Below are 17959 nucleotides of genomic sequence, written 5' to 3' on the forward strand. Positions count from 1 at the left end.
CAATAACAAACTACTGCAGGTCAAAAGTTATCTTACATTTCATCAAAATATGAACTTTATTTAGTTACATTTAAAAAAAAATGACTTGTCTACTACAGCAAAAGACAACACAAACAAACAAAACAATTATATGGAAACAAAAGACAACTTAAGTTGCACTGACTAGAGAAGACACCTTCTACCACATATCTATTTTATTGACTCAGAACCCTTACACGAAAGTGTAACTCACAGAATACAATGTAACAGCAAGACAAATCACCAATATGAATATGTTTGTAAAATAGTTTGTATACCATATCAACATAGAAAACAGTCAGTGTTATACCCATCATTGGATGTTAGTGAATGGAGCTACTACTACTACTAGTAGTATTGCTTCTCAGTATAGGAAGCAATTATAAAGAGTAAAGGGATATCATAATTATAATGATTACAATAAGGACATAATAATAGACATCTTTTCCACCTTTATTCACAGTAGTAAAGGGCAACTGCACTTCTTGATTTGGCTTCAATTTAGATTTGGTTCATTTAAGAAATGCTTAGCAGCCATGACTGAATTCAAACCTGAGTTGGTTTCGGGGGGTGGATTGATGTGGGTGTCTCGTGTGTTTGCAGGTGTGATGAGTTAGACAAATTATTTCACCAATTACTGTAGCTTCAGCCGGGTTGGTGTGTGACAGTGGCAAAATTGGTTTGACTTTGGATAGCCTACCTCTGGGGGATAGTTAGGGACCATACAATATATGACTATGTAAATGGGACAATATTTTCATGTTGCACATCTTTTAGTGGTCTGAAATGCATTCAATAGTTGTATATGCATTTCTACAATTTATATTTGGTTTGAGGTTAAGTCATTGAAGTTTAAAGCCATTTACTTTAAAAAATATTGTCCCATGTACATTGTGTAATTTACTGATGATCCCTAACTAGCCCTTTAGGAATATAAAATGTCAAACCAAATTGAGGATTGGCATTATGATGAGGTCGCATTCAGCTGTGCTCCAAATGGATGATTTTTGGGGTGCTGCCAGCTGTAGGCATATGGGCAGGATTAAAATAAACCCAACCCACAGAAATAAGCCATTTTCAAAACAAGAAACCTATTCAATAAAATTACTAATCTGAATAATTAAGACACCGGAAGCATATAGCTGCCACAAAATAATATTAAAATGCAATGTGCCATTGATTTATCATTATCCAACTTGCATTTAAAAACACATTTTCAGCAGCTATTCCCTTGCAAAGAAGGTAGGGTTTGATACATACAGATACATGAGCCTGATAAATGAAAATGCATAATTTATCATTTCACACCCATATACAAAACCCAGACAAAGATATGTATATATTCTCTACTAGTAGAGTAAAACAGTACCTGCACTTCAAGTGCTTGATAAAACACTACACAACTTTTTGGTCACAATTGGGGTAGCTTTTAACAAAGTTTTCCTTAACATTAACGTTTATTAAAAATGTAAAAAACATAATAGCGCAATCTAGCATGTGCTGTACACACCAGGTTAAGGGACTTCCTTGTCTCTGTCCCAGCCTTAGAGACCTGTCATGTACAGTAGTTTTCCCCATGATCCTCACTTCATGAAGAAAACGGTAGATATACAGGGCCTACATTGGTACACATTTGACCTCTAAAGTCAGGCTTTTTTCAATCTTGTATAAATGTACAGTACCAGTCAAAAGTTTGGACACACCTACTCATTCCAGGGTTTTTCTTTATTTTTACTATGTTCTACATCGTAGAATAATAGTGAAGACATCAAAACTATGAAATAACAGATATGGAATCATATATAGAAACCAAAAAAAAAAAGTGTTAAACAAATCAAAATATACTTTATATTTTAGATTCTTCAAAGTAGCCACCTTTATGACAGCTTTGCACACTTGCATTCTTTCAATGTATCAAATCCTTCTTGTTCAAATAGCCCTTACACAGTCTGGAGATGTGTTTTGGGTCATTGTCCTGTTGAAAAACAAATGATAGTCCCACTAAACACGAACCAGATGGGATGGCGTATCGCAGCATGGTATCTATGCTGGTTAAGTGTGTCAAGAATTCTAAATAAATCACTGGCAGTGTCACCAGCAAGCACCCCCACACCATCACATCTCCATGCTTCACTGCGGGAACCTTATCGTATCCTAATGAACTCATCCTCTGCAGCAGAGGTAACTCTGGTACTTCCTTTCCTGTGGCGGTCTTCATGAGAGCCAGTTTCATCATAGCACTTGATAGTTTTTGCGACTGCACTTGAAGAAACTTTTGTTTTTGACATTTTCCAGAATGACTGACCTTCATGTATTAAAGTAATGATGGACTGTTGTTTCTCTTTGCTTATTTGAGCTGTTCTTGTATACCACCTCTACCTTGGTCACAACACAACTGATTGGCTCAAACGCATTAAGGAGGAAAGAAATTCCACAAATTAACTTTAAACAAGGAACACCTGTTAATTGAAATGCATTCCAGGTGACTAACTCATGCAGCTGGTTGAGAGAATGCCAAGAGTGTGCAAAGCTGTCAAGGTGGCTACTATGAAGAATCTCAAATATATTTTCATTTGTTTTAACACTTTTTTGGTGACTACATTATTCCATGTGTTATTTCATAGTTTAGTTTTGACGTCTTCACTATTATTCTACAATGTAGAAAACAGTAAAAAATAAAGGAAAATCCTAGAATGAGTTGACTCCAAACTTTTGACTGGTACCGTAATGTGATTTGCTTCTTACTTCATGTGCAAATCAGATACAATAAAATCCCCAAATATATACATTGCATCAGAACTGTCATAGGTACGAGGTAGACCTAACAGTCTCAAAAAGCAAGAACAGCATCATCAGGGATCTCGCTAGAGTTCAGAAATCTACATTTTCAAAACGCAGACAATCACAAAATCAAGGTTTCTAACTATTTTATATTAAAAGTTTTCTTTTGTTGCTTTAAGAGTGATCAGGGACATGCAACTGTAGTTTTCCTTCACATAAAATATATTAGTGCAACACATTCAGCAGAAAATAGCTTCATTATCATCAGATGACAACAGAAGTAAAATGCTATTTGGCCGGCAGCCACATCGTTTACTTAGGTTTTGCTTGAAGTTAATGGTACATTTGACCAGAGAAAAGCAGGCTACACCGATAAAATGTACTGAAGAAAAGTAGCTACATATCAGTCAGAGTGCTGTCTTCTGATAGAATGCCCATTCGTGAATTCTCATTGGAGTGTAGAATTGCAACTGAAGCAAAAAAAAAAAAAAAAAGCCTGATGCCGAGCAGCAATTACAAGAAGCATTTTAGATCTGTGTTTACAAAATGCAGCAAGATATTTATGGGTTTTATATTTTTTCCCCCCCTGTGGTGTGATAAAACGCAGAATTCCGCATTAACGTGACCCCTGATCATGTTAGCCCACATCCAGTTACAGATAACTATTATTTATATAAAATGGTAGAGATTAAGTCTTAAAGGTTTAAAAGAACCTGGGTCTGTATTCATAAAGCATCTCAGAGTAGGAGTACTGATCTAGGATCATGCCCCCCCCGTCTCATTCATTATGATCTAAAAGGGGAACTGATCGTAGATCAACATTCCTACTCGAAGACGCTTTACGAATACAGGCCCTGAGGTTGGGGTAACGTATGGACATAGAGCTCTGAAATCAGTACTGCGGTGGCTCACCAGCTCTCCTTCAGTCAGTCAGTCAGTCAGTCCATCCACTGAATCTGAAAATGGACACATAATAACAGACAAGGTTTACTTCAGATGTACATTACCAGTCAAAAAGTTTGGACACACACATTCAAGGGTTTTTCTTTATTTTCACTACATTCTACAATTTTTCCTTGTGAATGCATTTGAGCCAATAAGTTGTGTTGTGACAAGGTAGGAGTGGTATACAGAAGATAGCCCTATTTGGTAAAAGACCAAGTCCATAATATGGCAAGAACAGCTCAAATAAACAAAGAGAAACGACAGTCTATCATTACTCTAAGACATGTAGGTCAGTCAAAATTTCAAGAACATTTAACGTTTATTCAAGTGCAATCACAAAAACCATCAAGCGCTAGGATGAAACTGGCGCTCACAAGGACCACCACAGGAAAGGAAGAACCAGAGTTACCTCTGCTGAAGAGGATAAGTTCATTAGAGTTACCAGCCTCAGAAATTGCAGCCCAAATAAATGCTTCACAGAGTTACAGTAACAGACATATCTCAACATCAACTGTTCAGAGCGGACTGTGTAAATCAGGCCTTTATGGTAAAATTGCTGCAAAGAAACCACTACTAAAGGACACCAATAAGAAGAAGAGACTTGTTTGGGACAAAAAAACACACGCAATGGACATTAGACCAGTGGAAATCTGTCTTTTGGTCTGATGAGTACAAATTTGAAATGTTTGGTTCCAACCGCCATGTCTTTGTGAGACACAGTGTAGGTGAACAGATGATCTCCACATGTGTGTTTCTCACTGTGAAGCACGGAGGAGGTGTAATGGTGTGGGGGTGCTTTGCTGGTGACACTATCAGTGATTCATTTGGAATTCAAGGCACACTTAACCAGCATGGCTACCACAGAATTCTGCAGTGATACACATCCCACCTGGTTTGTGCTTAGTGGGACTATCATTTGTTTTTTGACAGGACAATGTCCCAACACACCTCCAGGCTATGTAAGGGCTATTTGACTAAGGAGAATTATCAAGAGCTACATCAGATGACCTGGCCTCCACAATCACCTGACCTCAACCCAATTGAGATGGTTTGAGATGAGTTGGACTGCAGAGTGAAGGACAAGCAGCCAACAAGTGCTCCGCATATGTGGGAACTCCCCTTGGAAAAGCATTCTAGGTAAAGCTGGTTGAAAGAAGGGCAACAGTGTGCAAAGGTTGTCAAGGCAAAGGGTGGCTACTTTGATGAATCTAAAAAATAAAGTATATTTTGAGTTGTTTAACACTTTTTTGGTTACTACATGATTCCATATCTGTTATTTCAAAGTTTTGATGTCTTCACTATTATTCTACAATGTAGAAAATAGTCCAAATAAAGAAAAACCCTGGAATGAGTAGGTGTGTCCAAACGTTTGACTGTTACTGTATATGTAATATCTAATGATGTGACATTTTTGGCCGATACCAATATTTTCCTTGCAAAAACAAAACCCGATACAGATATTTGACATTTTTGCGGCCTTTTAAGCATTCTAGTACGGCGCACAATTGGCCCAGCGTCATCCAGGACGTCATTGTAAATAAGAATTTGTTTTTAACTAACTTGCCTAGTTACACACACACCACACTGACCAAAAAGTTATTTTTTTGGGGCATTTACGTATGTCCCCATTACCAGCAAAACATAATCAAAACCTATTTATTTCACTTACTTGCTGTGCTGTTCATTGTTCATTTGTTGAGTCGTTTCATTCTCAACCAGGATTTCTATGGAACGTCGTTTGGGTTTTTGCTTGTCAAAAAAAGATACACGTCAAATAACAATATTTGACGTGTCAAATAACAATATTTGACGTGTCAAATAATGACAATCTGTTTCAGTAGCAAGCTAACTATATAGCTAGGTGTCATCATCTAAAATAACCCTAATTTATAACACAGTTCTTACTTGATTAATGGTGGTCGGAACCCATCTATGTGAAGCTAGCCACAATAAGGATTAGCCACAATCGTGCACTAGCATTCAAAATAAAAGTATGGCATAATTCTACTATTTGTATTCATTTGCATCACTGTCAATGACAGTTTTATTTTGAAGGTAAACGGGAAATTCCACTATTGTGCCTAATCATTAGTGACTAGCTTCACAACACATTACTTGGTCCGGTCGAGCCACTAGCAAGATGAAGCTAGCTAGCTGCTTATAACGCTAGCTTTGGGCAATAGGGTTAAGTAGCTGGCTAGCTATTTATTTTTATGTACTGAACTTCAATTTCAATAGGCGAACAAAAAGTGGCAACCTAGCTAATACTTAAGAGGGTTCCTAAACCATTGCTAAGAATAATGAAAATGTCTGCAGTTTCAACTCGTCATTGTTTTCAGGCTGGTTGTATTGGTGCTAGCTAGGTACCAAGCTAAAGCTAGCTACCTCGGAAGTTGCGGTCGAACAAATTATGCTTTATTACCAATGCGGTATTGTAAACTAGAGGCCTACCGATTATGATTTTTCAACGCCGATGCCGATGATTGGAGGACCAAAAATGCCAATACCGATTAATCGGCCGATTTAAAAATGTCTTTGTAATAATGACAATTACAACAATACTGAATGAACACTTATTTTAACTTAATATAATACATCAATAAAATATATTTAGCCTCAAATAAATAGTGAAACATGTTCAATTTGTTTTAAATAATGCAAAAACAAAGTGTTGGAGAAGAAATTAAAAGAGCAACATGTGCCATGTAAAAAAGCTAACATTTCAGTTCCTTGCTCAGAACCTGAGAACATATGAAAGCTGGTGGTTCCTTTTAACATGAACATGAGTCTTCAATATTCCCAGCTAAGAAGTTTTAGGTTGTAGTTATTATAGGACTATTTCCCTCTATACCATTTGTATTTCATTAACCTTTGACTATTGGATGTTCTTATAGGTACTTTAGTATTGCCAGTGTAACAGTATAGCTTCCAACCCTCTCCTCGCTCCTCCCTGGACACGAACCAGCAACACAACGACAACAGCCACCATCAAAGCAGCGTTACCCATGCAGAGCAAGGGGAACAACTAATAGAAAGCTCAGAGCGAGTGACATTTGAAACGCTATTAGCCCGCTAACTAGCTAGCCATTTCACTTCGGCTACACCAGCCTCATGTCGGGGGAGTTGATAGGCTTGAAGTCATAAACAGCACAATGCTTGATGCACAACGAAGAGCTGCTGGCAAAACGCACAAAAGTGCTGTTTGAATTAATGCTTACGCACCTGCTTCTGCCTACCACCGCTCAGTCAGATCCTTGTATGCTTGTATGCTCAGTCAGATTATACACAACGCAGGACACGCTAGATAATATCTAGTAATATCATCAACCATGTGTAGTTAACTAGTGATTATGATTGATTGTTTTTTATAAGATAAGTTAAATGCTAACTAGCAACTTACCTTGGCTTACTGCATTCGCGTAACAGTCTCCTTGTGGAGTGCAACGAGAGAGAGGCAGATCATTAATGCGTTGGACTAGTTAACTGTAAGGTTGCAAGATTGGATCCCCCGAGCTGACAAGGTGAAAATCTGTCATTCTGCCCCTGAACAAGGCAGTTAACCCACCGTTCCTAGGCCGTCATTGAAAATAAGAATGTGTTAACTGACTTGCCTAGTTAAATAAATGTATATAAAATTAAAATAAATAAAATGTAAAAATAAAAATACATTAAAAAAAATTAAAAAGTGCCGCCCAAAAATACCGATTTCCGATTGTTATGAAAACTTGAAATCGTCCCTAATTAAATCGGCCATTCTGATTAATCGGTCGACCTCTATTGTAAACACATCGTTTGTGGCCGGTGTTAGCACACTATTTTGTACAGCTTTGAGTGCTACTGTATATTTTTTGACACGCAAAAACCCAAACGGCATTCCATAGTATGTATGTCGTGAAGCTAATAGCAGTGACGCTATTACTGTGTAACTCCGGTAGGTAGGGCAACATCTGAAATATAGCACACTTGGTATTGTGTACCGGTGCTCGACCAGTCGGCGAAAGCCAACAGCACCCATGACAGAGAACAGTTGACTGTCAAAGGCAATGAAATCCATTATCTTGGCTTTCATGGATTTCGCCTTTGAGTTGAAATGTTCTTACTCTTTCAAATGACTGCTCGACTTGTTGACTGCTCAATCCACACAGCAGACATTGTGTGGGCAAGGTTAGGAATGCTGTGTTGAACGTGTAGTGCAACATTTTACGTGGCGTTATCACGCCATGTACCTACATTATATAGGTATGCATAGTAGCTTTGACATTATCAAGTTTAACACTGATTGTTAAAAAACAATCAGTGTTAAACTTGATATCGGGTCGATACCGATGTTGCCATTTTTAGCTAACATCAGCCAATTCCGATATATTGTGCATCCCTAGTAATATCATTGGTATAACTATCATTGTCTTCACATCTATGTGAAACTATCTTGTTAAAGACTCGTTCATTGAAGTATTGATATTACTATAGAGGAATATTGCCTTGTCCTGGACAATCATCATGGATTCTTCTCTATTCCCAAGCAGCAGACACGAGATAAAGAGGAGAGATAGTTGGGAAAGAAAATGAAGGAAGAAATGTAAGGAGGGGGAGAGGATGTACTTGGTACAATGTACATAACTACCACATGAGTAATTCAAATAGTTACCCTAAGTGGAATAATACAACAGTAATGCAAGTACAAGTTTTGCAGAGAAGAGCAAGGATTATAAATTTCACCCCGTGTGAGGTTTAGCCTATGAGACTGCTGTTACCTGGTACAAGACTATATCTGAGTTGTCAGTAAAGCTGTCACTCACTGTGGGGCGGGTCCATGTCCATTTTGGCCAATCCTACGGCAGAATTCACTTTGGGCCTTGCTCCAAGCTCCCGGTTCTGGGTTTGGTTCTGATTCTGGCCCAGAGGTTTCTTCTCCTCCACATCCTCTGGGTTATAGATGCCCTCCTCCGCCACCACCTTCTCTATCTTCTCCATAAGTTGCCGCAGCTGGGGGTGCTCCCCAAATATGTAGTTGCTGATGACAAAGTACCGCATCTTGCACTTTTCCAGCACCCACTGCAGATCCTTCCCCTCTCGCTTGATGTGCCTCTCGATGGACATGTTCCTCAGCACATCTGCCCAGGTGAACACCACGATGGTATGCCTCCACACACGCTCCCCGAACAGAGCCAAGTGCTCCTCGATGCGGGCCCGGTCCACCTCGGTAAACATGCCCACAGGGATGACCAGCAAGAAAGCGTGGGGGCCCAGGGGCCCGCACATGGAGGCGCCCCGCACCATCTCCTGCTGGTAGACTGGTGGCGTGGACTGTGTTGAGAACCAGCCCGGCGTGTCTATTACCGTCACCTGGCGCCCCTCCACCTCAGTCTGACGCTTGACGCAGAATTCAGCCGCCCGCTCCAGGCGGAACTCCTCGTGGCCCAGTATGGTGTTGCCTGTCAGGCTCTTCCCAGGCCACCTCCAGCCCAACAGCACCAGCCTCAACTCAGTTAGATGGTTGGCTTCCCGGGCTGCTGCCGCCAGCCTCTTCTCTTCCTCCTCTGGGTCAGGGACATCTCCTGGGAGTACAAACATCACAACTCACTAGCAAGGACTTTTTAGCTAATACTGTTTTAGTCCCCGTTTCTGCAATTACGTTTTGATAAAGGAAACTTGTAGCAACAAGCCATACCTACACTTTAGCATGTTTATCAGTAATTACATATCAAAGCTCTCCCGCTGTATAGACAATATTGGCAACTATGTTCGTTACTAACTAAATAGATAGACTAATTACACTGACATGCCAATTAAGGTCACACTACTGGCAACATTTTTATAGGCTAGAAACTTTACAACCATACCGTAAGTGAACCACGCAGTTTAGCTACAGAATCTTTAGTTGCATAATCATTTTTATCAAGTTCAAATCCCTTTAATAAAGCCAGTGTATAAACGAGTCATAGCCTGCCTTTCTGCATTGATATCAATGAGTAGTTAGTTACTGTATCACTTTCATTCGTTCGTGTCAACATTCAAATCCAGCCAGCTCATCTCCTGTGTGGCTATGGTTGAAACCGGATCTTGCTTTGTATCAGCCGAGTTATTCTAACATTTGACTCATAGTGAACCGGTCTGAAGCAGTAAACTAGCTAGTTAAGTGAAACGTGTCACGTTCGGCTCAGAGTTAGTTTAAACTGCATAGTTAACCAAACTAGCTAGCCACTAACGTTATTTAACTTACGTTAGCGATGTTGTTACTGTTAACCTCCAGTGAACTATCGATAACCTTATCTTAATACGTTTTGTTCGATGAGTTGTATCGATTTACTTGAGACACCGTTTGTCTTTTACCTATTGATTGCACTTCTTTCTCCGATTCCATGTCGCTGTTTACTTTTCCAAAGTTGAATCACAGCTAGATGAGACAGATATTTCACCGGATGTATACATTTGAGACATCCGGTTAGAGTTTCCTCTCACTACCAAATATGGTAGTGAGAGAAAGCCCGTTTGCCGGCAATGGGAGAACATTGAGCTAGATGGATTTTGGCTGACATTCTGCTAATTTTCTCATCAATGATCTCCATATGTAACAGTATAATTAACAGTATAATTTTAAACCGTCCCCTCGCCCATACCCGGGCGCAAACCAGGGACATTCTGCACACATCGACAACAGTCATCCTCGAAGCATCGTTACCCTTCGCTCCACGAAAGCCGCGGCCCTTGCAAAGCAAGGGGAACTACTACTTCAAGGTCTCAGAGCAAGTGACGTAACCGATTGAAACGCTATTTAGCGCACACCGCTAACTAAACTAGCCCTTTCACATTCGTTACACATACAGTTTTCTGTTTCCAAAACTAGAATCTATAACAAACAGAGTGCACTAAGTTTGGTAGACTTGACTTACCTAATTGTTTATAGAGATTACTTTGTTTAGGACGAGTGCACTAGATAATGAGCGTTTTCCTAATGAATGTCATATAGGCACAAATGGTCTTCATCCTCTTCTTGGCGGTAGCTAGCTTGTCCCAAGTAGATAGCTAGCTGTCTATATAGAGGAAGAGCTTTGATTTGTAATTACTGATAAACATGCTAAAGTGGAGGTATGGCTTGTTGCTTCAAGCTTCCATTATCACCACGTAATTGCAGAAACGGGGACTAAAACAGTATTAGCTAAACAGTCCGTGCTAATGAGTTGTGATGTTCACACACAAAAAACACTTACTTTGCTTAAATAGCTAGAAATCGATTCCTTTGCAAGTTTTCCTCAATACTAGTACTCCTTCTGTGAATCCACTTTTTTTCACGATAAGAAACACGTCATCAATAAATCCCTTGTTTACTGTAAAATGGATGGGAGGAAAATCCCATTTCCAACAGACTAATAAAAATGCATTTGGAGCAATTATTGCATGGTGAGGCACACGTCATTGGTTGTGTAATCAGTAGAGTGCTGTATCCATGACTACCCATCAAATCAATCACCAAAGCAATGTTCACTGTTAGATAAAACATGTTAGCTACCAGTAATGAAAGAAATCTATAGCTTGGTTTAAGACAACTAGCACGAGGCAGCAAGGCTAGCTAACATTAGTTTACCAATGTGCCCTGCCATAATACATCCAAGGCCATGCTGCACAATCAATAGAAGCCATTTGTGACACTGGGTCATTGCAAAGTAATTTATCGAGTTGTAGAGCACCATTAAACACCTCTTAAATCATGGTAGATGTCTGTAAAACATTGTATAGGCAAATACTTATGTTCTGTTGTCCTATGATCAGATTAAGTAAGAATACCACAAACAATAGTCTACTATAATTATATGCATCTTCAGAAAATAGACAAAACTCAAAAGGTTGTACATTTATTAAATGCCTGTTAACATGGTGGAAAATGTAGAACATATCAAAACCATGAAAGTAGAGCAGTTCATCCATTCCTTTTATCCCAGGTATCATCAACTAGGTTCAGCCGCGTGCCAATTTTTTCTTGAGGGTAATGGTTGGGGGGCCGGAATGTAATTGCAAATCATTTGTAGACTGCAGAACATATATGTTGGAATAAAATCATAATTTGAATGTTTACATTTGTGTACGATCAGGTGTCTATTATGCATGGTAATAAATTAATAGATTCTTAAATAAAAATCACTTGGAGTTGATTTCCTGGTGTTTTTCCAGTCTTTTATGTGCAATAATAAAAAATATATATTTTAAATTGCCTCAGAAAACTTTGGGGGCCAAATAAAACCACTCATGTGCCAAATTCAGCCTGGGGGAACATTGCTTTGTCCTCAATGTCACTCAGAAACAAATTCCAATGTCCGCTTGGTAATGGTTCTTTTCAAAACAATTGTACAATCATTTTGGTTCCAACAACTGTTTCTAGCTCTTTTGAGGTGTAACAATACAGCACTGTAGAGTACATTAATTCATATAAACTCTGTTTGTCAGTGTTCATCCGTGTTCTAGCGATTTCTAGCTCTTCAAGTAAACAAATAACGTATGCCCTGTTCTCTCAGATGTGCGGTCCTGAATGATTAGCTAGCTAAACTAGCTATTTCGTCTGCTATTCTTCTGACATGTGCAGAATCGGATTTATTGCGCTACAGTTAACGTTAGTTGAGAAATATATAATAGTGTATATATCGAGCTAGCTACTATTTCTCTCTTCTTGCCCATGAGAAATTATAACATGTATTAAGAGAAGAGTAACGGGTTAGCTATTAATAACCTCATTCAATTGTAAGTCGCTCTGGATAAGAGCGTCTGCTAAATGACTTAAATGTAAATGTAAATGTAAATATTTTACCAATATTCTCCAGTATTGAGTCGCAAAATGACAACTGTTAACTAGTCATCATCTAGTTTCTTGCATGTGCGGAGCAGAGCTAATTTAATGTTATTGATTTAGCTGACGTTAACTGCTAGCTAACTTAACGTTACTGTTCCTCATCATGTTTTACCGTAAAATAGCTAGCCAAACTGTTAACGCCCACTACAAAACATTTTAAAATCTAATTTATATAACATGTATAACATTAAACTATATATTTGTAACTTACTTTTCTATCTTGGTGGCTTTATAAGTCTGAACAAATAGTTACTTAAAGTTACACTCAAGCGTTGAAGTCCCTCTTCTGCAAATCTCCAGTCCCAACGTCTGCATTTAATTTTTAACTTAATTTGAATATGATGATGATGTATTTTATTGACGTCATTAAGCCATCTGACTGACATCTGATAGACCAATAAACGCGACTTTGAAAAACCCATCTCGACACTTGATCCCAACTTTTCGGCTCACTTGCCTCCAATCGGAAACGACAGAATGTGGTCTATTTTAGTAGAACATCTTTGGTTTAATCCACTGAATAAGGATTTCCTGCTTGTTTGACAGGTGGCGTGGAACTTTATAGGGTGGGTTTTCGGCAAACTAAAAGCTGTGTTGCGTATTGCTGCCTTTCGCAGGTCGGAGTGCGGATTGCACAGTTTCGACCCCTGCAAAAAAAGGGGGAATGGTAAAAAATTAAATTGCATCACCATCTAACCCGGTATCTATACACTATCCCCCAAAACCCACCACCCCATCCCATTGCTTTGGCCCTAAACGATCGTACATGTAATGAATTTCCTCCTCTTATTCCGAAGAGGAGAGGCGAAACGGATCAGAGGACCAATACGCGGCGTGGTAATTGTCCATGGTTCTTTTTAATGCGTTAAGGTACACATGAACAACTGACTACAAAAAAACAAGAAATGTGAAAACTCAAAACAGTCCTATCTGGTGCAAAGACAGAGACAGGAACAATCACCCACAAACACACAGTGAAACCCAGGCTACCTAAGTATGATTCTCAATCAGAGACAACTAATGACACCTGCCTCTGATTGAGAACCATACTAGGCCGAAACATAGAAATACCCAAATCATAGAAAAACAAACATAGACTGCCCACCCAACTCACGCCCTGACCATACTAACTAAATACAAAAACACAGGAAATAAAGGTCAGAACGTGACAGTACACCAGGCCATCAGCCTGGGAGGATGGAATCCCTTCTCTCAAAACTTAATATAGTTCTTCTGCACTAAAATCTCTCACACCCAAAAATGCCTCTGCTGCTGCAACTACCACATCTATCTTCTGTGATTTCCACTCCATAAGTGAAGTGCAGTTGATCACCATGGCTATAAACGCAATAAATCCAACCTAAAACTAATCCTCCCTGGCTCTCTCTCTTCAGGCTTACTCACTGGGGCCCTCCCAGTCGACTTTACTTACCCTTGGGCTATACTCTACTCTCTTCACTGCCTCAGCATAGGAAACTTTCTGCCCCACTTGAACTCTGGCAATCTCAATCTGTCTCCCTCTAACAGGTCACTTTGGATCCCCAGCTGCATGGGCTCCCCCACAGTTGACACACAGTGCTTTCTCTATACCAGCTGTACACTCCCTCTGACTATGCCCTCCTGCACATGGGATTCTCCCTTCTACACACTAAAGCAATGTGTCCGAATCTTTGGCACCTAAAGCACCGAAGCGGGTTTGGAACACATACCCTCACAGGATAGCAAATATAACCTAACCTAATCAGGTAGAAACTCTTTGTCAAAGCTCAAGACAGACAGGGTATTCTCAGCCTCGCCATTGCCACTGGATCTACATTTCACCAAACGGCGGGTGACACAAACACCTTTTCATTTGATCCACCTCTACACTCAAAGCTACTTCCTCACTGATCACCCCTTTTAGTGGCACCTTCCTCCGTAGAGAAAAGCACACCATAGGTTGAGACACGAGCCACGTGACTCGAAGCACCCGCTTCCTCTGGAAGAGGCATACACAAAAAAATCGATACAATTCCACTTCTCAAACCTTGCATAGATTTAGCCCATCCCAGTTTGTCCTTTACCCAGCCTGACACAATGTATGGGTCAGTCAAAATGCAGGAATCGACGTTTTCCAAAATGTTCACTACTACCAGTCCAAAATCATTTCTGGTAGAATTCTCAGGGCAAACACTGGAAGTCTCCTATACACCCGTTGCCGCAGGTAGGGCCCTCTTCATCATGGACTGGCTCAACCTCCGAGCGCTCACCTCACCTCTGACGTCTGACTCCATTTCGAGATCATCAAGGTTCTCAAGAGAGTATGAAGACCTATAAGTAATATTACTGGTTTGTAATGAAGAGACGCTAGTTACAGTGCATTCAGAAATTATTCAGACCCCTCGACTTTTTCCACATTTTCTTACGTTACAGCCTTATTCTAAAATGGATGAAATCTATTTTTTTCTCATCAATCTACACACAATACCCCATAATGACAAAGGGAAAACAGGTTTATAAGAATGTTTTACAAATATATTAAAAATAAAAAACAGAAATACCTTATTTACATATGTATTCAGACCATTTGCTATGAGACTTGAAAGTGAGCTCAGGTGCATCCTGTTTCCATTGATCATCCTTCTACAACTTGATTAGGGTCCACCTGTGGTAAATTCAGTTGATAGGACATGATTTGGAAACACACCTGTCTATATAAGGTCCCACAGTTGACAGTGCATGTCAGAGCAAAAACCAAGCTACAAAAAAACCAAGCCACAGAAATCTGCTTGACTAATTTCTGCTCCCGTAAAAGCCTGGGTTTTCTGCACGTGAACACAAGAAGCTTATTATCTCAAATTAATTAATTGAAAGTGGGGGTTCACAACTCCAATACAGATGTGTTCGTCATTACTGAGACGTTAAGAATTAGTGTTTTGAACACTGATGTTAACCTTCCTGGTTATAACTGTTTTCGGCAACTCAGATCTTCCAAAGGTGGCAATCTTTACCAAGTAACACCTTCAGTGCTCGGTTGTCTCTAGCAAGTCTGTCCCCAAATGTTATTTTATTTGCTGGTTTTACACATTAAACTTTCAAATAACTCTTTGTTGAATGTTGATGGGTGTTATCGGCCACCATCAGCACCAGCCAGCACCGCCAAACCCACTGGCTACAGGTTATCTACAAGTCTCTGCGAAGTTAAAGCCCCGCATTATCACAGCTCACTGGTCACCATAGCAGCACCCACTCGTAGCACGCGGCCCAGCAGGTATATCTCACTGGTCACCCCCAAAGCTCAATTCCTCCATTGGTCGCCTTTCCTTCCAGTTCTCTGCTGCCAAGGACTGGAAGGAACTGCAAAACATCACTCAAGCTGGAGACTCATATCTCCCTGACTATCTTTAAGCACGAGCTGTCAGAGCAGCTCACAGATCACTGCACCTGTACATAGCCCATCTGTAAACAGCCCATCCATCTACCTCATCCCCATACTGTATTTATTTATTTATCTTGCTCCTTTGCACTCTAGTATCTCGACTTACACGTTCATCTTCAGCACATCTACCATTCCAGTGTTTAATTGCTATATTGTAATTACTACGCCACCATGGCCTATTTATTGCCTTAATTTTATTTTTTTATTTCACCTTTATTTAACCAGGTAGGCTAGTTGAGAACAAGTTCTCATTTACAACTGCGACCTGGCCAAGATAAAGCATAGCAGTGTGAACAGACAACACAGCACATGGAGTAAACAATTAACAAGTCAATAACACAGTAGAAAAAATAAGAAAAAAAGAGAGTCTATATACATTGTGTGCAAAAGGCATGACGAGGTAGGCGAATAATTAAAATTTTGCAGATTAACACTGGAGTGATAAATGATCAGATGGTCATGTACAGGTAGAGATACTGGTGTGCAAAAGAGCAGAAAAGTAAATAAATATAAACAGTATGGGGATGAGGTAGCTAAAGTGGGTGGGCTATTTACCGATAGACTATGTAAAGCTGCAGCGATCGGTTAGCTGCTCAGATAGTAGATGTTTGAAGTTGTTGAGGGAGATAAAAGTCTCCAACTTCAGCGATTTTTGCAATTTGTTCCAGTCACAGGCAGCAGAGAACTGGAACGAAAGGCGGCCAAATGAGGTGTTGGCTTTAGGGATGATCAGTGAGATACACCTGCTTGAGCGCATGCTACGGGTGGGTGTTGCCATCGTGACCAGTGAACTGAGATAAGGCGGAGCTTTACCTAGCATGGACTTGTAGATGACCTGGAGCCAGTGGGTTTGGCGACGAATATGTAGCGAGGGCCAGCCGACTAGAGCATACAGGTCGCAGTGGTGAGTGGTATAAGGTGCTTTAGTAACAAAACGGATGGCACTGTGATAAACTGCATCCAGTTTGCTGAGTAGAGTATTGGAAGCTATTTTGTAGATGACATTGCCGAAGTCGAGGATCGGTAGGATAGTCAGTTTTACTAGGGTAAGTTTGGTGGCGTGAGTGAAGGAGGCTATGTTACAGAATAGAAAGCCGACTCTAGATTTGATTTTAGAATGGAGATGTTTGATATGAGTCTGGAAGGAGAGTTTACAGTCTAGCCAGACACCTAGGTACTTATAGATGTCCACATATTCTAGGTCGGAACCATCCAGGGTGGTGATGCTAGTCGGGCGTGTGGGTGCAGGCAGCGAATGGTTGAAAAGCATGCATTTGGTTTTACTAGCGTTTAAGAGCAGTTGGAGGCCACGGAAGGAGTGTTGTATGGCGTTGAAGCTCGTTTGGAGGTTAGATAGCACAGTGTCCAAGGAAGGGCTGGAAGTATACAGAATGGTGTCGTCTGCTAGAGGTGGATCAGGGAATCTCCCGCAGCAAGAGCAACATCATTGATTTATACAGAGAAAAGAGTCGGCCTGAGAATTGAACCCTGTGGCACCCCCATAGAAACTGCCAGAGGACCGGACAACATGCCCTCCGATTTGACACACTGAACTCTGTCTGCAAAGTAGTTGGTGAACCAGGCAAGGCAGTCATTAGAAAAACCGAGGCTACTGAGTCTGCCGATAAGAATATGGTGATTGACAGAGTCGAAAGCCTTGGCCAGGTCGATGAAGACAGCTGCACAGTACTGTCTTTTATCGATGGCGGTTATGATATCGTTTAGTACCTTAAGCGTGGCTGAGGTGCACCCATGACCGGCTCGGAAACCAGATTGCACAGCGGAGAAGGTACGGTGGGATTCGAGATGGTCAGTGACCTGTTTGTTGACTTGGCTTTCTAAGACCTTAGATAGGCAGGGCAGGATGGATATATGTCTGTAAAAGTTTGGGTCCAGGGTGTCTCCCCCTTTGAAGAGGGGGATGACTGCGGCCTCTTTCCAATCCTTGGGGTTCT

The 17959-nt window shown here is 40.4% G+C and overlaps 1 protein-coding gene across 4 annotated transcripts; it reads right to left on the reverse strand.

The window, feature by feature from the left end:
* On the reverse strand, nt 1-10161 carry LOC118361511 (GTPase IMAP family member 4-like). Of its 4 annotated transcripts, XR_008083499.1 has the most exons (5): nt 10078-10161; nt 8544-9302; nt 8210-8256; nt 3712-3755; nt 2-3269 (listed from the first exon to the last, which is right to left on the reverse strand). XR_008083499.1 is itself a non-coding variant. In XM_035741514.2 (4 exons), exons 1-3 carry the CDS (start codon nt 10106-10108, stop codon nt 8243-8245), a joined length of 804 nt encoding a protein of 267 aa, XP_035597407.1. In that variant the 5' UTR covers nt 10109-10161; the 3' UTR covers nt 1-3755; nt 8210-8242. The 4 variants fall into 4 exon arrangements, 3 of the variants coding, with proteins under 3 accessions (XP_035597407.1, XP_035597406.1, XP_035597405.1); XM_035741514.2 differs by having other exon boundaries at nt 1-3755; XM_035741513.2 differs by lacking the exon at nt 8210-8256.
* Nucleotides 10162-17959: the final 7798 nt, after the last annotated feature.

This window comes from Oncorhynchus keta, chromosome 28, assembly GCF_023373465.1.
Source record: "Oncorhynchus keta strain PuntledgeMale-10-30-2019 chromosome 28, Oket_V2, whole genome shotgun sequence".
In the NCBI taxonomy this organism is placed as follows: domain Eukaryota; kingdom Metazoa; phylum Chordata; class Actinopteri; order Salmoniformes; family Salmonidae; genus Oncorhynchus; species Oncorhynchus keta.

Bases quoted from the DNA above. Each gene is read 5' to 3' on its own strand.
- LOC118361511 (XM_035741513.2), bottom strand. From the start codon at position 10,108: ATGGAATCGGAGAAAGAAGTGCAATCAATAG. The intron at 9,303-10,077 runs GTAAAAGACAAA...TTGTACTCCCAG, and splicing joins GAAAGAAGTGCAATCAATAG to GAGATGTCCCTGACCCAGAG. The intron at 3,756-8,543 runs GTGAGTGACAGC...GTCCATTTTCAG, and splicing joins GGACATGGACCCGCCCCACA to ATTCAGTGGATGGACTGACT.